General features: G+C 31.6%; 1 protein-coding gene across 1 annotated transcript in view; it reads right to left on the bottom strand.

Annotated features, from left to right (window-relative positions):
* The window catches only part of LOC107438318 (uncharacterized), a 127,480-nt gene that overhangs the window by 24,742 nt on the left and 77,446 nt on the right, over positions 1 to 25,292 (bottom strand). Inside the window, exons 3-4 of the mRNA XM_071184923.2 lie at positions 19,033 to 19,154; positions 4,749 to 4,797 (exon numbers count right to left, since the gene is read on the bottom strand). Coding sequence (XP_071041024.1) covers positions 4,749 to 4,797; positions 19,033 to 19,154 — 171 coding nt within the window. The remainder of the gene's footprint in view (positions 1 to 4,748; positions 4,798 to 19,032; positions 19,155 to 25,292) is intronic.

Below are 25,292 nucleotides of genomic sequence, written 5' to 3' on the forward strand. Positions count from 1 at the left end.
TTTCAGAAACAATTTTTTTCTTTTTTTAAATCAGCAGTGGGGACAAGTGAGGGAATGACATATTGGTATATTTTAATTACCTAAAATAAATAAAAAATAAAAATTGATAATTTTATTTTTATTCATTTGTTAGCTTGCATTCTGAAGGACACTTTCCCTGAATTTTTTTCTTTTGTAAGCTGTAAAACAAACATAAAATATGCTGGGGACATGAAAATGATTGTTTTTGTGAGAATGACCCATATATATATGTATATTATATACAACAATCATATACTAATTTAGTGCTAATAAGAACACAAACGTCAACTGTTACAACATTATCAAAATTCTTACACACATTATAAAAAATTGCTTTATTAAATATCATATTTGGATAATAAATCGCAAATCGAAAAAAAAAAAGCATATTTAAACACAGGAAATCCATAAAAAAAGAAAAGAGTCCATAAAAAAAGAAAAAACTTTTCATCAACATTTCTCAAATTTCACTTTAAAACACATTTAATACTGTATCAAGTTTTTTTTGGATTTATTTTGTTAAAATTTTGATCACAAAAAATCAGCACAAATCTAAGATTTCAACAAAAACGACATTTAAAAAGTTAAATATGACTGCTGTACACAAATGTATATATGTAAAAAATTTTCATACGTGAAAATACTTAAATAAACTGATATAAAAAGTTATACATATTAAGCAATAGCTGAATAATCTATAATAGATAAGACGTGCACATCAATAAAAATATGCAAGATAATATAATTTTCTCTTTACCTTAAAATTTTTTTTAATAAAAGATGCAATAAAAATGAGTATTTTATGTATTTAAATTAGTTTATTACGTTGCTTACATGGAACATTAAAATTTTAACAAGTCAACTTTAAGTATATTTTATACTTTATAAAATAAAAAATAAAACTTTTATAGAGTAACTTATCTTTTTGAAAAATTTGTCCCATGTCTAGTGAGAAAGAAAGTTATCTTAGTCATAAAAATATTTTAAGACTTGTTTTTTTCCAGATAAGTTGTTCTTTTGCATAAACCAAAAACTAAAACGGTTTTCTTCAAAAAGAAAAAAAAAATTTCAAAAGCTTTGTTACCTTGGAAGCATTGAGATAAAGTAATATATATAAAAGCTTTATTATCAGTCCTTATCAATCTAAGATTAAAATGTTTTCTGAAGCTTTCAAAATGTAAGAGATGTAAAAGGGGAAGAAAAAAAAATCAAATTCGCTCTTTAAAACGATTGTCATAAGCTAAGAAAAATAATATTAAATTTTCAGTATTGCAAATAACATCTAAATCAACAAATCGAATTATTATTGATTGAAATTATTTAACTAATTGAAACATTCACAGCTTATTATTGAATGGGAAACGCAATTTCTTATTTTCAGTCAAAATAAAACAAACGATTATAAAAATAAAAATAAAAGATATTTAGTTGTCCAAAAATTTGAAATATATTTTTTCATTATTTAAATTTTATTTGAATTTCCAAATCCATCGGATATATTATACATTTTTATTTATTCCTTTCAAATAGGTTGATACATTTTTTCACCTGCAGCTTTGCAGCACAGCAAGACTTTTTCGAAGGTTCTATTGCCACTTCAAGTAATGCTTTTTAGAGAATAAGGTCATTTTTATAGCTGTTGGGACCTTTTATAGTCATTCTCGAATGGTTAAGTTTTGCTTATTATATTTGGCTTAGTATAAAAATGGCGCAAAACGTCGCTATGAAGAAAACCCTCAATATCATAAAAATAAAAAGCACGTTTGTGATTTAATTTTTTAACATTTATAAATTTACACCAACACTGCACTGTTCATAGAAATTTTTTAAAAAAAACGAGAATTATCAATTGATATTAATGATTTTTATATAGGTTTGAAAATCTCTAATTGGCAATTTTTCAAAGAAGTTAAAGAATTTTTAAATATTTAATCTATATTTTCTGTTCTACCTCTAAAACAACTACAGATTTTCCGTTGTTTCAGAAAATATATTTCTTCATAATTATAATAAAAGTAATGTAATAATATTTTAATAAATCAAAATTAAAAAGAATTTTGTCCATCACTATTCACTACACATGAACAATTTAAACAAACATAAAAAGCCAAAAATTTCTGCCTTAGTTTACTACCACTCGAAGAAGTTTCGAGGGTTGAAGGGTATGGTTCTAAACTACGTAGCCAAATCTTTCGACAAAAAATAAGCACCCTTTAAGTACTTTTTAAGCACTATGTACATAAACGAAATACAAAATAATTGTCAGACTTTACATGATCATGATAAAATAACTAATTTTCGACAAAGAACTTATTTTCTTGATTATATTAGCCACCATAAAAAGATCAAGAGATTTTTCGGTTCGATTTCAGAGGGTGGAAAATGAAGCCTGAAATGGAGAATATCTTGCAAAATGCAGCAGAGTTGCACATGAGACTACAGGGATCTCACCGAACCAAGCTCAGTAGGTACACATGCGAACTCGTAAGTATTGCATCAAACATGTAAAATGATTGGCGCTTTCATATGCTATGGACCGACGGTACGCCGAAATCGATTGTGGTAGAATGTGAAAAAGTTGAAAACGATTGTGAAGATTGTAAAAACGTTGAATAAACAATGTAAAAACCACGCTTTTACATAATACGTGGCGAAAATCAACAAGTTAAAGAAGAAAAAATCTCATTTCGGAAAAGGGAAAAATAAGCACTTTTTAAAAACACCCAATGAAAAAAGCACCTTTAAGGGCTTTTAAAAAACAAAAATCGAAAAAAGCACCTTACAGCACTTTATAAAAACGCTACGCACCATGTATGATATAGATGGCATGGATTAAAAATATAACTTTGCATCAAATATAAGGCACTTAAATTGCGAATTTATTTAGGGTGAAAGAGCTTCAAAAAACACCCCAGAAGAAAAAGTTTTTGTCATAAAAGCAGACAAATTGAAATCTAAAGCCATATCAGATTCTGGGTGATGTTATTCAGAAATTTCACATGAAGTGCCAAAAATTGACAGGCGCAAACGACATCTCTATCAAAATATCCATTCTTCCTCCCCACCTGCTGGAGAGAAAGCCACCCATGCGAGAGATTGTTGGGTGGGCGGATGACAGAATGGAACAATCATTCCCCTCCTGAACATCATCCAACTATTGAAAACAGAGAGGATGTGAGTCATTTAAACAAAGTCCCATCCCTGTGTTGGGACATCTGCGAGTCCTGCGTGATTGAGATCTTTCCATCACTACTCTCGCTTTTTCAGCTGATCCACGAATTGAAAAGCTATACAAATTATGAAACATCAAATAAAAATGTGTGGTGAGCAAAATAAAAAACGGACCACCCTGAATAATAACTTTTGATCTAATGATCGGATCTTCCGTTCCAGAACTCAATCTTAAAGATGACCTCAAATATGCTAATTAGTGCAGACGATAATTTTTAAGTTACGAAATTTGACAAAAACGCACTCTAAATAAACATATTCTTTCGAAGGATTTGAATTTCGGACCCCCAAAATATAGGGGATAGCCGCAATCTGGTAAAAATGGTCTCCATAGTTTGATCAGGAGAGCGGTATGAAGTTTGGACCCCTTGATGTTAATTTCATTTTTTGCATATTCCGCCAATCTTCAGAACTTTTTCAGCGAATTGAAAAATGTTTGCACAAAATTATAAAATTCATTTACCCAACGAAAATATTCCATGAAAAATATAACTTAGTAAATATTTACTATTTTTATTATTTCATTTAATAGGATAGAAAAAATTTTGAATTGAAAGATGGATAATTTTTTGCATCATTTTAACGAATACTATAATTTTGCATTAGAGCGAAATAGGTCATATTGTTTAAGAAATTGAATTTTTAAAAAACCGAATTTTAAAATAAATGAACACTTAACAGAAAATCTTGTTCCATCATAGCTTCATGAATTTTCCATTGTATTATTTAGTCTCAAAGCTGAAATTTCTTATTAATGATTTGTATAATGTATAATAAGAATGAAATTAATAAAATGAACATTAAGTTAATAATTCTTAAAATCATTCTTAACCTTATTTTAGTCAAATTCATACCATACAATTCATACAATTATCAATATAAAATTTTAAAAAAAAAATCTTTCGCAAGAAAAAAAAAAAGGAAAATTTAAAGAAAAAAATTACAGATTCGAAAGAGACTAGATTTGAACATTCATTACGCTACATTTTTGAGAGAAGTTGCTTAAACTATTTTTTCTCAATCAGTATAATAAATTTCTCAATCTATTTCATTTGTTCGAAAGTAGAAACAATTAGAAACTGAATTTAAAAAAAAAAAAAAAAAAAACAGCGAGTTTTTCATTAAAAAAATAACACTTTTAAAAAATTATTTTACTTGAAAAAATTTGACATTTTTAAAGATTTATTCCCGATTTTCTTTTACCATACTTTTGAAATAGATCATAAGTTAACGTAACGAATAAAAAAATCTTCAAAAATAATAGCCGAAATTATTGTTACAGGAAAAATATAAAAGTACAAGTAGCAACAAATTGAAGGAATGATTCGTTAGTATCGCTCCTAGAACTTCCTAAAAAAAAATTGAAAACATTCATAGACATCACGTTAAATAAGGATCAACTACCGGCATGTGTATTGGCGAAATAAACAAATAAAAGATTCATTTAACAAACAAAAAGAGAAAAAAAAAAAAGAAGAAAAGATCTTACTACTCACCTCTGTCAGAGCATGAAGTTGGCCTTCGTGTACGCATACTCCCATGAACCTAGAGAGAAAGCAAATAAATAAATGAAAAGAATAAACAAAAACGTAAATGGGCGTTTTCACTTTCGCGTTTGATGTGAACGCCGGACCTGAAATATGCGGCCGGGAAACCAATTCATTTAAATTGAGTGAATGATATCTAACAACGCCTTTTAAGAGAGTGAAAGAAATGATTTTTTTTTCAACCTCAAAATTTTGTTTTTCGTGATATAACAGAACATAGTGTTATGAATTAAATTTTTAAATTGCACTTTTAATAGAATTTCCGTTTTATTATATTTGGATGGTGGTCCATTTAAGCTGATTTTATTGATTTATAGTGAGAATAAAAAAAAAATATTTAACGGGAAGATCGCTCGAAAGGTTTCAATCTAATCCGAAATATAATAAATAACTATAATATACAGAGTGTTCCGTAACAACCACTCATATGTTGTTTCTTTTAATACGAGGGTTGTAAATTAAATAGTGGCAACTTAACCTTCAAACTCATAAAAGGGCGCGCATGCGTAAATAGGGTATGGGTGCGGTGAGGTGGCGCTGTTGTCGATGTGTAGAGTGCAAAAAACAGTCGATTTGCTTAGAAGGGTAGTTGTTGCGTGGCGTTAAAGTGAGGAGTTTCGTTTCCATCGCTCTAAAGCATGTTGTGAAAAGGCTTAATGACGAAAAAAGACGAGATGCTTGAATCCATCGTGCTACTGTCCTATATGGTAAAGCATTTGCTCCAAAGGCTTCCACTAATCCTCGATAGCATTCTGTTGCATTTTTGCCATGGGCAACCTCGATTGTAAGCCACGACCGCTGATCACCTTTTGAAAACATGCTTTAGAGCGATGGAAACGAAACTCCTCACTTTAACGCCACACAACAACTACCCTTCTAAGCTAATCGACTTTTTTTTGCACTCTACACACCGACAACAGCCCCACCTCACAGCTCCCATATCTAATATGCGCATGCCCGTCCTTCTGTGAGTTTAAAGGTTAAGTTGCCACTATTTAATTTACAACCCTCGTATATATACATAACCCTCGTTGAACTGTCTACCTAATTTTGAGTTTAAGACTACCAATTTTCAACTCCGTAGCCTTGTAATTCTGAACACAACCCAACAGAAAGGAACTCCTGGATCAAATATATTGGGAGAAATCGGACTTCATGAAGGAGTTTCAGATGGAACTAACCAGAATTTGTGTTACATGGAGAGGAAAACCACGAAAACCTCTCATAATTAGCCCGATGCCAACGGGACTAACCCATGATCCGACTACTACAGGATATTTTACGTCAACATTGTGGTTGGTGCGAGACGGGTGCTAAATTCGTATCGACCAACCATTGCTGGAATTCGAACCCGGGTTAAATTATTGGGAGACGAGCGCTCTATCCCTTGATGTTTTGCTTTCATTTTGATAAAATTTTAATAAATACTCATTGAAATTTAAAATAGTATCCCAAACAGCCAAGGTTCGATTTGGTTGGAAGAGGAACTTACTAGCACAAGAGGCGGTGAGAAATGGCTACAAGTAGTCAGTTAATAACATTATGTAACTGGCTACAAGTAGTCAGTTACATAACGTTATGACGAAGAAATCCAACTAACAGTTGGGCTGAAAAGTTCGTAGGCTGGCACAAAGATGGAGCTACTATTATTAAAAACATATGATTTTTAGTTAGTTCTAACCTTCAAAAGGCACGTGTATAAATTTGACAGCTGTCGGACTAACAGTTTGTGAGATATAGTATTTTTAGTGAAGCAACTTTTGTTAGTTTAAAAACAATGGATAAAAAGGAATTTCGCGCGTTTATGAAGCATTGCTTTCTAGCGAAAAAAATGCTCTTGAAGCCAAGGCTTGGCTTGAGAAACATTATTCGAACTCTGTACCAGGAAAATCAACCATTGAGAAGTGGTTTGCTAAGTTTAAACGAATCGAAATGAACACTGACGAAGATGCGCACCGTGGACGCCCCAAAGAGGCTGTTATCGACGAAAATATTAAAAAAGTCCGCAAAATAATTTTAGATTTCCGTAAAGTGAAGTTGATCAAAATATCTGAGACTCTAAAGATATCAAAGGAAAGTGTTAGACATATCGTGAATGAATATTTGGGTATGAGAAAGCTCTAGGCAAAGTGGGTGCCGCACGAGCTCACAATTGACCAAAAACAACGAATTGATGATTCTGAGCTGTGTTTGAAGCTGTTTAATCGTAATAAATCTGAATTTATGTGGCGATATATGACAATGGGTTAAACATGGATCCATAATTTCACACCGGAGTCCAATCGACCGTCAGCGAGTGAACTGCACGAGATGAACCAACTCCAAAGCTTGGAAAGATGCAAAAGTCAGCAGGCAAAGTTATGGCGTCAGTATTTTAGAATGCTCATGGTTTAATATTCATTGACTATCTTGAAAAAGGAACAACCATCAACATCGACTATTATATAGCGTTATTGGAGCATTTGAACTATGAAATCGCAGAAAAACGGCCCCATTTGAAGAAGAGAGTGTTGTTTCATCAAGACAATGCACCATGTCACAAGTCAATGAAAACGATGGCAAAATTATATAAATTGGTCTTCGAATTGCTGCCGCAACCACGGTATTCTCCATATCTGGTCCCCAGTGACTTTTTCCTGTTCTCAGACCTCAAGAGAATGCTCGCTGGAAAGAAATTTAGCGCCGATGAAGAAGTAGTCACCGAAACTAAGCCCTATTTTGAGGCTAAAGACAAATCGTAGTACAAAAATGGTATCGAAAAATTATATGACCGCCATAATTGTTGTATCGCCCTTGAAGGAAACTATATTGAATAATAAAATGAAATTTTATCAAAAAATTTTTTTTTTCTATGTTAGCCTACGAACTTTTTAGCCCACCTGTTATGTTACAAATTAGACTGACTCAAACTTTTGAAGGGGCAAAACAAAGGAACTAGAGTTCGTCAGTTCAGAACAGTTGAGCATTTGACTAACGAATTATTTTATAAAAATAAATAACTGGTCGTGAGAAATGGGTAAACTAATTTCAGGACCTGTCCTTACTTATCGCTAGTACAGAATTTCCGTAGTTTACGAAAATACTTTTCCTGGTGTTGGCAAAAGCAATGTAGAAAGATTTAATAAATTAAAATAATTTTTTCTACCACTAAAGATAAACTATTTAAATATATATAAAAGGACAGAGACAAATTGACATACTTTGCTCCAAGTGTTCTATTAGAAGTTTTACAAAAATTCTAATTCTTTTAACTTAAAAAATTATTTCGCAAGTACCTCAAATGTTGGAGGATATATTGCTACTACAATTTATAAATTTGGATCTCCCTTATTATAGCAAATGATATTCAGATAATATCATTACCGACCAACAAATTTATAGTTCGATAAAAAAATAAATGTTTAAAAATTAATAAATAAAGTCTTTCCTTTGTATAAGTGTACAGCATGCAAAAAAAAAAAAAATAATAAAAAAAAAATAAATAAATCATAAATGAATGAATGAATAAAAAAAATTAAACATCCTGAATAATTTTTGATAATAATTATCAAAATTTCACGTACTAGGAGTCGATCTTAATGGTTTGAGATGCCGGATTATGATTTTTGACCCCAAAATATAGAGTTGGGGGGGGGGGGAACTTAATCCGAATAGTTTGATTACGAGAGAGATCGAAGTTTGCTTATTTTTAATCTTACTTTTCACAAATTTCGCTATATTTCGAGACCTTTTTAAGCTAATTCGAAAATTTTTGCACAAAATTATAGAATTCATATATCCTAAGATAATTTTTTAGGCTAAAAATAATTTTTAATAATTATTCACTATTATTCTAGTTTAACTAATTTTGAATTATAAAATATGCAAATTAAGGCACTTTATTTCTTAGCTGAAATGATGTGGCTGAGTTGCTTGGACTAAAAGTTTTACTAATCTGCATTCATTTTTATACACAAATCAAATATCCTTAACCTAATACAAATATCAATATCCTTAAAATAGTAACGCCAAACCTTTAAATTAAAGTTTCCCATACCATATCCATAAAATTATGGATGAGGGGGTAGGAAAAGAACATTTAAAGGTTCTTTTTTTTTTCTTAATCTCCATAATTGTAAAGATACTGTCATTGACTTATGACTTTACAGCTGTCATATTAAAACCTATCGTTCAATTTGTTAAAATTTACAAAAATAAAAGTCACCACACCCAATTTCAACAAACTTGCAAGTTGCAATTTCAACAAACTACATTATTTCTCATTAAGTGGCAACACGAGAAATTCAAAAATACATTTCACGATTTGTTGCATTCAAGAAAAGAATAACATCGCTTCAATTAACTGAAAATTCCCTCCAACGCTTGTCAAAGAAAAACGACTGTTTTGAATAATGAGGCCCGACAAACTTGTCGACATTTAGAATGATATTTTGGAAGTGACCTTTTTCGATCTTCTATTTTCCAAAGTCCAAAGACTTTTACGTCACGTATGCGGCAGCACCACAGGAACTTATCTCGATGGCCATGAAGTAACACCCTCTATAAAAGGTCAGTGAGAAAATTACATGAAAATAAAGGCTAAAGAAGGTTTCTGAAGATTTTAAAAGGTCTTCTCTTTTCTATGGGAAGGTTAAGATTTGAAACAGGTGAAGCGGTGTTTAAAATAAGCCGCCAGATGCACAAGAAAGGTGAAGATTAAAATCTCTACACTTTCATATACAGTTTTAAACAATCGAGGATGCCTTTAGGGGAAGTTACATTGTAAAAATTTTGCAAAGCGTAACATTCTTCATAAATAACTCAGTTTGATTTTGTAAGATGATTAAAAAGGGAAATGACTTCACTTTACTTTTCAAACGCATTTATGGATAGCAATACCATATTCTATTCCAGCAGTTCCCAATTTTTTTCCGGCTACAGAACTCTAAAAGTTCGATCTTCTTTTAGCGGATTCCTGAGACTTTTTGGAGAAATTAGGATAGAGCGCAGGGATAGAGGGTTCGCCTCCCAAAGAGGTGGATTCCAACCCCCAAATAAGGGTTAATTCCATCAAAAAGTCCTCCATGAAGGCGAATTTCACCCAATATTTGAACTAGGAGTTCCCTTGTCTTCTGGATTTGGTTCAAAATTACAAGGCTACCGAGTTGAACACTGATAGTTGTAAACTCAAAACTGGGTCGACTGTTAACGACAGTGATAAAATAAAATACTAGATCCAGGAGTCCCTTTGTCTTCCAGATTAGGTTCAAAATTATAAGAGTACGTAGTTGAATATTAGTAGTCGTAAACCCAAACTTTGATCAGCTGTTAAACGAATGTCATAAAATAAAAAAAAATGTGAAGATATTAATCAAAGTAGGACTATTAACAACGGGTAGTAAGTAGGGGAGAGTGGGGTCAATTGTAACATTTTTTACTTAACTATTTTTAACTAACAAAAAATCCAATATATTATTAGTATTAATTGACAGACGAGTAAAGTAGACTATCCTCTACTAGAAAAAAAATAAATACCTGATTTTAAATATTATTATATTAGTTATTAACAATTTTTGACAGTCGTGCAGTTGTTACAATTGTCCCCACTTACGGGGTCAATTGTAACAGTTCATAAATTCAACTAAAACATAGTTAATTATACATATTATCATAGTTGTGATATATTTTATTATTGATCAAAATAGTAGTGATATTTTAGGAGTAAAAATAATAATGAGCAGAAACCTAAAGGGTTAAACTTTTAACTTTAGGGGGTTAAAAATTTTAATTTATGCTGTGAAAGGTGACAAATAAAATAATGCACATGCAACATAATATAAATGATATAGGAAACTATTGGTGGTTCTTAAAGAGTTAAGTAATGGTTTGTAAACATAAGATTATTTATTTTCAGCTGTTACAATCGTCCCTTTACTTATTGTTACAATTGTCCCCAAGACGCCATTTCAGCTACATTTGTTAAAAACAATGCTAGTTAATTAGCAAAACTAATCTTTTTTTTTATTGAAATGTTAATTAAAGTGTCCACTTACATATTCGGTTACTAATTTTTATTTGTTTAAACAAAATTACTTTGTTACAATATAATATTCTAATACCAAAAAAAGTACTTGCGTGGCGTGAAAATATCTTTTGTGATGTAACTTTTTCAAAAGTACATAAAAATGATTGCCATCAGGGGTGTACATGTAGATTTATTAAATACACCCTGTGCGCCACCTAGGAACCAAATCTAGAACCCGACACTAGAAATTTTAGCTCTGTTACAATCGTACCCTGTTACAATTGACCCCACTCTCCCCTACTGCTAGAAAATAAAATTGCTTTCCTAGCAGGCTATAAACTCAAATTTAATTGATTTTCTTTTATCAGTTTCAATTGATAATAATTTAAATACTTTAATAATATTTACAAAATGTTATGCATAACATTTTCCACAGAAGTTTTGCACATTTTAGTCTTCATAATAAATCGGAATTAAAGTAGGTTTTGACCTTTTTATGCAGAGAACTAATTTTACTACTTTTTACTGTATAAAAATATTATATTTACTAATTCATTAAATATAATAACATAATTCAAAAACATTAATAAAGAATATTTTCTTCAACCCATTAGCCGAAACAAGAGCAACCATTTTGAAAACTTAACGATTTAGTCCAAACAAGATCCGAACAAAATTTTATTTTAATAAAAAATTATAGAAAGGTCGAAAAATCGAAGTCGAATTATCAAAAAGTAAAACACTTTTAGTGCCTATACATTTTGAAATTTAAATCTTATAATAAGGGAGTTATTTTTCTTGAAATTAGTCTGAAAAACAGAATTTTATATGGGTTTTTTTCTGATAAATTTTTGGCTGGAAGGTAGGTCGATAGTTAATGGACTTAAAAATATTGGGAAATTGGGAAGCAACTAAAAAATGTACCTCTCATTTCATTTCAAATATTATTTATATATAGGCAAAGTCTATGTGGAAATTTATCAGTGGAAATTTATCAATGAGTGGAAATTTATCAATTTTGCTAGACAATAGTTTGATATATTATAATTTATGACTGGGTATTTGTCCTGAACAAATATTAACCCATTTAAGTGAATTAAATTTGATCTAAATTATCTTTACTACTCTAAACGATGGCATGAAAATAATTCAATCCGCAGTAAGATATTAGATGATATTAAGTCACTAAAATCTGTAAGGAGAGATCATATGGGTCACTGATGATAAACATGGTTTTCAACCATTTATTACGTTTACGCTCGTAAACAATTGTTTTCAAGCGATCCAATTTACATTTGAAATGAAAGACAAAAGCGATCGTTCCCACGATCAATCAGATCATTCCATTCATCAATCTAAAAAGAAAAAAACTTTCAGCAAATCTTTTCAGACTGCTTAAAAACATCGTAAGATCACGAAACATAACTTAAAGAACCCATTAAAAAAAAAAAAAAGAAAGCAGATAGCAATCGATGAGACGAAATGGCATACATCTTGATCAAGTCAAAATCTCACGAATATATGTCATCTATCCAATAAAACAAATACCAAAATGGTTACAGTGAAACATTTCGTCTGCCAATTTTCAACACGAATCGTTTTCAAAACACAAAAAAAAAAAGAAGCCATTTTCTAAAAGAGTGGTTACATCTCTTCTAAGACGGCAGCTTCCTGGAAAGAGTCACGATGGGAAAAATTCTTATTTTCCATTTAATTTACAATCTTTGTAATATCAAACAAAGCAAACGAATTGATGAAAACGCCCAGGCATTGATGGAAATTCATTTATTCAAGATAGAACAACTCTTAAAGACTACGTCGATTATTGCAAGTTTTTTTCCCCCTTAACCAACCATTTTATGATAACTCCGAAAGCAAAGCTTTTAATATTAACCTTTAATTTAGGTCAGAATACTATAAAAAAATTATCCTCAGATAAATCTGTATTCTAGAACTTTTAGCATAAATTATCCAAATTGAAGACGTGAAAGAGATACTATACATTCTAGGTATAGGGAGGAAACTTCATTTATCCTATTTTCTTTTCTCTCCGCTTTCAGAGACAAAATTAATGATTAAAAGAGTTTTAGGTTGGTTATGTCCACACCCTGATCTTGTTGCTAGAGCAATAGTGAGCCTCTTTGAACTTTTTCAAAATTTAGCTCAGCTTGTTAGGTTATTTGAATACTGATGAACCTCTAAACCGGAAACAAGTAATGCATAAAGGCGCGCTTAAAGATCATGAAACTATGCCAGGTTAATTCCCATCTAAAAAAGGCAAATAACAGTAAAATGTTAATGTTTCATCGCTGTGGTAGCCAATCAAACACTGTACACAAAGAGCGAATTTTATGAAAAATATGTTCAGATGCACCATATAACTTATTTACATGATTGATTAATTAAAAGCGGTTCCGTGATTATGGTGGCAGAATATTTTCGAGCTATCCAAGATATATTTAATAATAACAAACATATGTTATTAATTTAAAATAACAAAAGAGATGTGTTTACAAAAGAAAAAACTATATAATTTTTTATTCTAATATTATGGGTGATATTCTCGCACTTTGTTGGGGCGGGGGAGGGGGGTAAAGCTCAAATTATTTCCTTCTTAGCCTCTTATAAATAATCATCACAATAAAAAAAAAAATAATTAAAAATCATGAAATCTGGCGATAAAAAAATAGACGACGAAATCACGCGAATCGGACGCCTCAAATGCATGTTTCGCTTCGAGATTAGGTTGTTGTAATAAATAATATCGTATAAAAAACATCGGATATAAAAACTGAAGAAATCAATAGCAATAACTGCCTAAAATAAGATAGAATTATTGCCTTAAAAACCACGTTAAAATCAATATTAATAACTGCAGAAAATACAATCAAAACATTACATCGATTTACGATGCTATCGGTGCAAATTAAGTGCATCAAAAAGTGATTATCGAAACACATGAGATTCAAATATAACGTGTACATTACTGTAGAAAAGAAAAGTAATTTTTTTCTTCAAAAGGAAAATCTTTCTGCAAGAACTCTAACGTTCTGGCTTTTAATTCTAATTATTAAAAATATTTCGCGATTTCTTTTATTTACAGAGATGGAAAGGTAGCTACAATGTATTCCAATATAATTTATTAATTTACACTTCCACATTACTTGATATTGAGAAGCTAGGTATATAAATCTCAAAATGTTTCGATTGATCTCGAAATGTTTCGATTACTTTCCATAAAATTAGTAGTGCTTTATTTATTACGTGCTTTATTTACTAGAGCTGCACAGAGGGCAATGGCGAAGGTCTGAGAAACATCCCTGAGGATGATCCTAAAACATATCACAGATTTGATCCGCTGTAGAGGGAATGGCACTCCTTTCTCGCTTTGTTAACGCGACGAGGACAAATGCCGGAGACCCTCGATTCTTTCGCAAGCTGATCAAATTTAGTGGTCATTCACTAGCTCACTGACAGTCAGTGACGCTTTTCTTCAGTAATCTACTAAGAACCATGTTTTAAGAGCAGTTCACTGCTAGACTTTACTTTGTTAATTCTGTTAGTTGAATTGTTTGTTAGTTAGTTGTAATTATTGAAATCTTAATATTGTGCATCAAAATTAAGTGCAATTAAGACATCAGTATGCGTATTTGTTGCTCACCAATTAAATAGTGATGAACCAGATAATAAATTTAATTTAATTTAAATAATAAATTCATTTCACTAATGAAAATAACTATATTCAACAAGAGCTTTCATACTGATCAAATAGTACGAATCACTGTCGAGAGAAAGCAACACAATCTATATATATATTTCTCTTACACGGCACCAAAAAAAAAAAAAGCCTCATTACAACTCTCCGAATGGCAACGTTAGAAAATCGACCAATGATTGCTGCTAAAAATGTCACATGGCAAATCTATATGAGGTGGCTCAACATATAGCGCTTTTAAAAACGGAAACAATAACCAGAGTGAGCATTATCAGGTTGTTCAATTCAGATTCATGCCCTAAAAACATGATAATATTTAATTTAAACTGGCTCAACATATAGCGCTTTTAAAAACGGAAATAATAACCAGAGTGAGCATTATCAGGTTGTTCAATTCAGATTCATGCCCTAAAAACATGATAATATTTAATTTAAACTGGCTCAACATATAGCGCTTTTAAAAACGGAAACTATAACCAGAGTGAGCATTATCAGGTTGTTCAATTCAGATTCATGCCCTAAAAACATGATAATATTTAATTTAAACTGGCTCAACATATAGCGCCTTTAGAAACGGAAACAATAACCAGAGTGAGCATTATCAGGTTGTTTAATTCAGATTCATTCCCTAAAAACATGATAATATTTAATTTAAACTGGCTCAACATATAGCGCTTTTAAAAACGGAAACAATAACCAGAGTAAGCATTATCAGGTTGTTCAATTCAGATTCATGCCCTAAAAACATGATAATATTTAATTTAAACTGGCTCAACATATAGCGCTTTAAAAACGGAAACAATAACCAGAGTGAGCATTATCAGGTTGTTCAATTCAGATTCATGCCCTAAAAACATGATAATATTTAATTTAAACTCAATTGGGTATACTATAGCCTACGTCACAGGTTGTGTTATTCCTACTAAATTTAACCCATGAACGGCATTTTCTGCGAGCCTAACTTCAAGCCACAAATAAACAAACGAAGTGTTTGATCGTTTAAATAGCTGCTCACCAGATTTTATTGCATTATAAAGAAAAGTAATTGATATTCGATTTTTGATTAATAATTGATTTATGAGGATAGTGGCATAGAATTTAGCATTGCGTCATGGTAAATGTTATTCCTACTAAGTGGAAGTAGTTGTGTTTTTTTTATATTATACCCAATTAGGAATTAATTAATTGAAGTGAGAATGCTTTAAAAGGCCGCTGTTGGATTGATATTTTTCTACTGGGAGCTACCTCAACGTCTAAAAAACGTCTAAGTGTTTGTATTGAATGCATAGAATTTTTTGATTTATGAATGAATTTATTATACACATTTTGTTGAATTTAGGTGAGTAACTGCAATATTTGATAATTTATTTTGCTAATATGTTTCTCATTTAGCAAATGCTTTGATTTTTTCACCATGTACAATCTAAATACCTAATATACTTTTTAAATAGCCAATAAGAACATTGATAGAATTCTTCTACATAAGTACAATACTATGCCTTTGATGATAAAATACTATGTCTTTGATGATAAAATACTATGTCTTTGATGATAAAATACTATGTCTTTGATGATAAAATACTATGTCTTTGATGATAATATACTATGTCTTTGTGCTAGAACATTGTGTTCATTGGCGAGCGAGCGCAGCGAGCCATGGTTCACGGTGCGAACCACATAGGATTGCGTAGCAATTCTCGGGGGTTGGCGAGCGTTAGCGAGCAGGGGGCGGAGCCTCCTAGTATATATATTTCTCTTACACGGCGATAAAAAAAAGCCTCATTACAACTCCCCGAATGGCAACGCAAGAAAATCGACCAATGATTGCCGTTAAATATGTCGCATGCCAAATATAGGCTGAGATGGCTCAACATATAGCGCTTTTAAAAACGGAAACTGAAATAACCAGAGAGAGCATAAGCTAGGCAGAAGTGAGTAGTGTTTGTCGATAGATCTCTATTTTAGTATTTTGTCGTAAGCGCTTTTTTCACGAATTTATATATTACGAATTTATTTGACGATTTTTGATTTATATCACGAATTTATATGTTTTACTAGAATTTATTTGTTTATGCAGGTTTTTCCATTGCAATTCACTTATTTCAATTTTTAATAGACTTAATTGGGTATACTATAGCCTACGTCACAGGTTGTGTTATTCCTACTAAATTTAACCCATGAACGGAATTTTCTGCGAGCCTAACTTCAAGCCACAAATAAACAATCGAAGTGTTTGATCGTTTAAATAGCTGCTCGCCAGATTTTATTGCATTACAAAGAAAAGTAATTGATATTCGATTTTTGATTAATAATTGATTTATGTGGATAGTGACATTTATGTGGATAGTGGCATAGAATTTAGCATTGCGTCATGGTAAATGTTATTCCTACTAAGTGGAAGTAGTTGTGTTTTTTTTATATTATACCCAATTATAGCCAAAATTTTAACCTTTTTAAAGAGATGTAAGTTTTAGAAATTTTATCTTAAGATTTTATACTATAGCACATTTCTACCAGGCTTAACGTATTACATGTCATTTATTTGAATTCAAATTTATTTTAATGACTTAGTATTTACTAAAAAGATGTAATTTTTTTTTTTAAAAAAAAGTTGTTACATGGATTTGAATGATTGTTTTGAATTCTTAAGAGTTTTGTGCATTTGCAATGTACCTAAGTTAGTAGCGAGCGAAGCAAGCTTGGTTTGCGAAGCAAACCATATAAGATTGCGTAGCAATTTTGGGGGGTTGGCGAGCGTTAGCGAGCAGGGGGAGCAGCCCACTAGTACAGATTATTCTTTTTCTTCATAGGCACTACAGCGGTTTACCGGCCAAGACAGTCTCAGTCAATTTACCCCATCTAGATCCATATTCACTTTCCATAATAAGCCACACATCTCTGCAGAGCATGTGACAGAATAATCTGTTTATTGTGTAGTAAACACTTTCTTAATTTTCAAATAAAATCGAAATATTGAAGAGGCAAGGCAGGGTGAGTAGCAAAAGCTTTCAACAAAAAATAAGCTCCTTTTAAGTACTTTTTAAGCACTCAAAAAATATTTTTAAGCACTATATACATTAACAAAATGCAAAATCATTTTCAAAGACTTTAGATGATCACGAGAGAAAAAACTAGTTCCTGACAAAGAACTCTTTTCTTGATTATATTAGCAGTTATAAAATGATGAAGAGATTTTTAAGTTTGATATCAGAGGGTGGAAAAGGAAGTCTGAAATAGAGAGTGTTGCAAAATGCAGCAGAGTTGCACATGAGAAAGCAATAATCTCACCGAACCCCGCTCAGTAGAAGCACATACGGACTCCCAAGTATTTTCATGAAACATTTAAAATGATTGGCGCTTTCATACGCTATGGACCGACTGTACGCCGAAAGGAATTGTGAAAACGTTGAATGGAACAATGTGAAAAGCACGCTTTTGCGTAATACGTGGCGAAAATCGACATGGCAAAGAAAAAAAAAACTCATTTTTGAAAAGGGAAAATAAGCACCTTTAAGCACTTTTTAAAAACCCTTCGCACCATGAAAGGTTTCTCTACTTTTGCGTTTTTAATGCGTTCAGGTCAATTAAAAATGAGTTATACCTCAATGCGCAACGTTTTCTAAACAGTCTTCAATAAATTTCACAAAAAATATATAAATACTTTCTGTTGACAAAAATATTAATAACTGTGTGATAGAAAATTAGCAAATCGTCTAATCATAAAATAATTTTCCAGCCAACAAAAGCCTAATGAATTCCACGGACACGTGCTGCCAGCTCGACCGTTTGCAGCGAAATTGCGTGATTTGAAAGGGTGGCATTGCGTCAATAAAAGGAGGGAATAAACTTGGACACGCAGTGTTAGCTTAATGGGGGTGAAGCCGACTGGGTTAATAAATTTGTTCGGTGTACAAGGTCGATGTGTGCACAACCCGTGTCACGAGCACCATGAACCAGACAACAGAAAATGTAACGAAGATGCAATGGCTGAGCCAAAAGAAAGGATAATATACGAACAAAATTAAAAACTGAAAGAATTCGAAGTTCAAAAGATTGAAACGAAATAGACAAGTCATCGATGCAAAGGGAAAAGAATATTTTTTAACACAAATAGCATGAAAGCAAATGATAACGTACTTTTACGTTTTCGTGACAGACGATTCGTCCGTTGTACTTCGCGTAGCTTGTTCGCTCGATTAATGATATTGAACAACATGAAAACGATAAGAATTGAAATTTAAAAGATTGAAACGAAATAGATAAAACGATAAGAACGATTTTATTTTATAACAGAAATAGCACGAAAGCAAACGACGATAGCATACCTGAGAATGTTTTCGTGAGACAGGCGATTCATCAGTTGTACTTCGCGTAGCATGTTCGCTCGATTAATGATATTGATCAAAATGAAAACGATAAGAATTGAAATTTAAAAGATTGAAACGAAATAGGTAAAACGATAAGAACGATTTTATTTTATAACAGAAATAGCACGAATGCAAACGATAGCATACCTGAGGATGTTTTCGTGAGACAGGCGATTCATCAGTTGTACTTCGCGCAGCATGTTCGCTCGATTACTCAGGGAGGTGTTCATCTTCAACACCATCACTTGTCCAGTTGTTCGATGAGTGACCTATACAAGAAAAATGGAAGATATTTATAAAATTTCTAAACCGAGAAGACAATTAAATAAGTTTTTTAATCTCAATGTTAAAATTTATTTTCATAATAAGCACAAAAAATAGCATTATATACCGTCACAATAAACAGACCACATGATAAAATTATATTAAATTCTAAATCCAATTTATTATTTTGAATCTTATTATTAAATTACGTAGAAATTGCGACCCAGATTCGATTAACAGCGATTGCTGATCAATTCCTATACTGCTTCCCATTCGCTGCTGAAAAAAATGGGCCCCACAATGCTGAAGAAAAATGTCCCCAGCGATAGATGAATCATGGGTTAGTCGCCTTGCCTTTGGGCTAACCGTGAAAGATTTTTGGTGGATTTTCTTCCACTTAACAAATGCGGGTTAGTTTTAACTCAAAAAACATCCTCCAAAATGGCGAAATTGTTCCAAAGTTTGATCCAGTAGTTTCCTTGGTTTATGAGTGGGTTCAAAATCACAAAGCTAATGACTTGATAATATTTAAATTTAATTATTTATTTAATTAATATGAAATATTTAAATTTAATTATTAGCACTAATCTAAAATGGATCGACTGTTCAAAGCTGATAAAAAGAAAATGTTCTGAAAAATGATTGAAAAACAACCAAAAACTAATATGTAAGATTATTAAAAAAAATTACCCTTGTGACAAACATTTAATTAAAGATAGGTTTCATAAATTCTTAATAAGAAGAATAAGCGCTTTCATTGATAAATTTTAAAAGAAATAACTTAATTTACGTAAAATTAACGTTAAAAAATTAATTATTATGAGCTTACAACGACTTTAGAACAGTTCTAAAAGACGGATGTGATGTAATAATGTGTTAATATGTAAAAAAATAGAAATTTCGAGCCATGCATGCATGTATTTTAAAAATTGTTTTTATAAAAGCGTAGCAGGAAAAAAAATCTAAAACAACGAAAAATATTCAATAAACGAGGAAACGTAGAAGCTTTTTTTCAAATAATACCATTAGCATACGACCTTCCTATAGTGTGCACTTAACCATTAAATTTACTTATAGTTAAATGGGTTCTAAATTTCTTTAAGAATAGAACTCTTAATTTTTAATGGCTTTCGAACAAAAATGCTTAATCCAATCAAAAATTGCCACAGAATAACGTTTTGTAACATTGCAAAATGCAATTGTACTATTCATTTCGAATTTGACGGTTGGCTGTCATAGAAATGAAATAATGCCTTAAGGACATTTAATTAACGACTTGTCTTGACATTTAATTTTCTCGCAACCAAAGTTTTAAAATATACTGTCGCATATTTTAATATTGCTTTATAAGAACCAAAATTGTGGCATGCAGAGAGGGGGTCGAACGGGAAAAGTTTTGAGACGTCTTGCCACTTTTGTAATTTCAAGTCTTAGTGTTTTTTTTATTTTATTTTTTTAATAACCGTCGTTGAACGGCCGACCCAATTTTATGGGTTTACGACTACTAATGTTCAATTCCGTAGTCTTGTAATTTTAAACCCAATCCAGAAGACAAGGGAACTCCTGGATCGAGTATTGGGAGAAATTTGCCTTACATGGATAGGAAGACTACGAGAACCACCCACGATTAGTCTGACGGCAAGGGGACTAACCCATGATCCGTCTACCACTGAGGATATTTCACCTCAGCATTGTGGCCGGTGCAAGCCGGATGCGGAATTCATATCGACTGGGATTCGGACCCGGTCCGCCTCATTGGAAGGAGAACGGTCTATCCCCTGAGGAATCGGACTAAGTCTTAGTGTTTAACAAAATGTAAAATGAAGCAACAAAAATAAAGTGATAAAAAATTCACAAACAAAAAGAACTTTTCATAAATAAAAATTTCACTTTCATCACACCAAATTTCAACTCTAGTTGCATTTCTGTATTCTGCAGAGCGACCCGCACTGTATTTTTTACTACAAGTTCAACAGTTAACAATTCTCAAAACTAATAATCACATATCAACTAGTTCCATAGTATTCTCCGCACATTTTTCTGTACAGGATTGTAATTTCAAATATCGAAGTCATAGTTTCTGCACAGCAAAACAAAATGTAACGGAAAGTTGAAAGCCCAAAACACGGGCGGCATTTTTAAATATTGATACATTTTTCTATCATTCCTTTTTCTTTCCTTGGAGAAAATGTATTCCAGTCATTACACTTCTCATTTTAAGAGCATTTTTTGAGGCACAAGCCCTGGGCATCCACACACATCTGATGCGTTAACCCTTTGACGCGAAATTTTTATTAAGCCTATTTTTCATAATTTTTTCCATTAGTATTAATTCAGGTCAAAATAAGTGAAAAATATACTAGTGAGCATTTTAACACGTTGAATGCCAACGCTAATTTTACATGGCCTGCCCGTCTGGCTAAAATGATTTTTGTGCGTTCTATATTGCATTGATTTCTTCAAACCATTTTAGTAACGATAATAATATTTTATTTTATAACCGTCGTTGAACAGCCGACCCAATTTTATGGGTTTACGACTACTAATGTTAAACTCCGTAGCCTTGTATTGTAATTTTGAACCCAATCCAGAAGACAAGGGAACTCTTGGATCGAGTATTGGGAGAAATTTGCCTTCGTGGAGGACTTTCTGATGGAGCTAACCCGCATTTGCGTTACACAGAGAAGACCACGAGAACCTCCCACGGTTAGCCTGACGGCAAGGAGACTAACCCATGATCCGTCTACCACTGAGGCTATTTCACGCCAGCACTGTGGTCGATGCAAGCCGGATGCGGAATTCGTATCGACTGGGATTCGGACCCGGTTCGCCTAATTGGATGGCGAACGGTCTATCCCCTGAGGAATCGCGGCTCAGTAACAATATAAAAAAATTAAAAGCATAAAAAATTTACTCGAATTATGTGTTTCTAATAATCTTGGTTTCGCCGGTCACTGGTGACCCCGGGCGCTACTAACAAATTCAGTGCCGGTCACCGGTGACCCCCATGGCATTCAACGTGTTAATAATTTATGGTTAGGAAACACTGGTGTCTTTTTCTGCCGATCAATAATTTTTCAAATTTGCACTTACGATCTAAGAAAAATACTTATTACTTATACATAGTTGAAATTTCTTTACTTTACAAAATCAAACTTTGGTAAATTTTTGAATAAGGACTAGAAAAAAAAAATTTGTTTAAACTACTTTTTTGAACTTTATCAGAATTTTATTTGCACTAAAATCTAATCTAACAGATTTTTTAGTAACTATTAAGCTGTTTTTATATCTAAAAAATATATATTTTTAATTGGTAATACAAATAATTATAGCGTCAGAAAAAAGCTATATAACAGGAGTACCGGTGTTCATCTGCGTCAAAGGGTGTTAAATGCATAAAGCTTTTTTTCTTCTCTATTTTGAGACCTTCTCATTTAAAAAATACTCATATTTTACAGCAAATCAATTCCGTTTATAAATTTTATTTTTGTATAAAATTTCCGCAAACTAAGTTGACTAAATAACGATTATATGACATCGTTATGTTGAGCAATTTTACTGGTCAAAAAATCTAATCACATTTACATATTTGGTTGGAGAAAAAAAAATAAAACTAAATTAAAGGATCTATTTATTATTTATTCGAAAGCTGGGTGCTCGTTGATGCTGGTTATTGTAGTCAATTATAACCTTGACACGTTTATTCGCGCGGTCAGTGTGGAAGAACGAAAAATCAATCACCTTGTCAGATTGGACTCGAAATAACGATCAATAAATTCCGTTGATGTAAACAAAAGAGATTTAAAAGAATTTTATTCATGATTAGTTACGCGTCCATCCGTTTAGAGGACGTTATACCGCGGGAGAAAATTCTCATCGCAAATACTCTTTTACCCCAATACTAATTTAAAATTTATAGAAAAAGTGGATTAGACAAATCTAGAGTAAGCCGTGAAGTTGCAAATACTGAAAAGAAAATTTTTAACATATCAAAATGAAAACAAGCTATGAGAGGATAACTTAGGATTACGCGCAATCGGGAAGTTTTCTTTCAATAATTTTCTATGATTGATATTTTGATTTTTTTTCAGCAATTGAAACTTTATGGCTTACACAAACGGGTTGCGTAGTCAAATTATTTAACAAAAAATAAGCACCTTTTAAGCACTTTTCAAGCACTCAAAAAATATTTTTGAGCACTTTAAAAAAATATCATAATTAGGCAATTTTGGAAAATTTATCTTGGTTTAACCGTCATGTATAAAATAAAAACTTTTGGCATTGTTTTTGACAAATGTCAAAAATCATGAAATTTTGAATAATGTAAAACGAATGGCGTTTTTATACGCTACGGACTGACAACACGCTGAAATAGATTGGGTGTGAATAAATTGTGAAAACGTTGAATAGAACAATGTGAACTGCGTCTTTTAGCAGAATTCGAAACGAAAATCAACATAGTAAAAGAAAAATCTCATTTTTAAAAAGGGAAAATGAAGCACTTTTTAAAAACACCCAATAAAAAAAAGCACCTTTAAGGGCTTTTATAAAACGAAAATCGAAAATAAGCACCTTTAAGCACTTTTTAAAAACTCTACGCACCCTGTCAGGGTGCGTAGTCAAATTTTTCAGCAAAAAATAAGCATCTTTTAAGTACTCAAAAAATATTTTTAAGCACTTTAAAAAATATTATAATTAGGATATGCGCACTAATAATTTTTTCCCTTTATATTGTTGAAAGTTCTTCAAATATATATATGTTAACAAAATGCAAAATAGTTTTCTAACATGATCATGATAAAATAACTAGTTTCTGACAAAGAATTCGTTTCGTGATTAAATTAGCCACCATAAAAACAATTTCACAATTTTAAATACATTCAATATTGAGTGAATCTTTCAATTTTTTAAATTTATAATTAGTTTACACAATTATGTAAAAAAAATTATTCAAAATTATAAATAATTAATTTAATAATTAATTAAAAATATTATTTCTCTTGCAAAATGCAGCAGAGTTGCTCATGAGAATGCTTGAATCCTTCCCACCGAATCCAGCTCAGTATACGAACCCGCAAGTATTTCATAAAATGATTGGCGCTTTCATACGCTACAGACCGATGGTACGACGAAATAGATTGTGGTGGAATGAATTATAAAAACGCTGAATAGAACAATGTGGAAAACACGCTTTTTGCGTAATTCGAGGCAAAAATTGATATGGTAAAGAAAAAAATCTAATTTTGGAAAAGGGAAAATTAAGCACTTCTTAAAAACACCCAATGAAAAAAGCACCTTTAAGCACTTTTTAAAAACGCTAGGTATTATGTTAATAAAGCCTGTAATCCCACAGAAGGCAAATTGGTACAAAAGTTAAAATATAAGCTATTACAAATACCTGGCAAGAACAAAAACAAGAAACTGCTCCAAATAAAAAGCGAACATTTCTTTTTACTACTTATCGAACTTTAAACCAATTTAAGAACGAAAACGTAGGAGCAAATTTAAATTGCCAATTCAATATATGCTGTTGCGATGGGAACAAATAGAAAAAATCGAAGTGGTGCTGCAGGAAGAAAACCACAATTGTAGGAACACCTTTTTTTTCAAGGAAACTTTCAAACTTTTCTTTCTCCTTTCGAAATTCGTCCCTCCAATGTAATCGATATTGAATTCTGAAGAACCAATAAATTCGTACTAATAAATTTAAACAAACAGCTTCATTATGATCTGTTACGAATGAAATTGCGAGTATTAGAAACTACTATTAAAGAAACATTTAGAATTGATTTTATACCTATATTAATTATGTTACATGCGATGCAGAAATCTAGAATAAAAATATTAAACCTCTTTTAATAAATAAACAGCCTTGAAATCCCACAATTCAAGTTGGTGTTAAAGTTGAGAAAAAATCATTACATATACCAGGTGAAAACAAAAAGAGATAGGTCAAAAAAATAGCTATGATTTCTTGTTACTTCTTATGAATCTCTAAACTAATTTAAGGAATTCTACTAACAGGATTCTAATTATAAAATTAATACTGTAAAAAAGTTGAAATAGATCAGAAAAAACCACGATTGTTAGAAAAAATTTAATTGATATGCAAATTTATTCCTTACTCATACATATCAGAAATG

The sequence above is a fragment of the Parasteatoda tepidariorum genome, chromosome 5 (assembly GCF_982258835.1).
Source record: "Parasteatoda tepidariorum strain Cologne lab strain chromosome 5, Ptep-v5.0, whole genome shotgun sequence".
Lineage (NCBI taxonomy): Eukaryota > Metazoa > Arthropoda > Arachnida > Araneae > Theridiidae > Parasteatoda > Parasteatoda tepidariorum.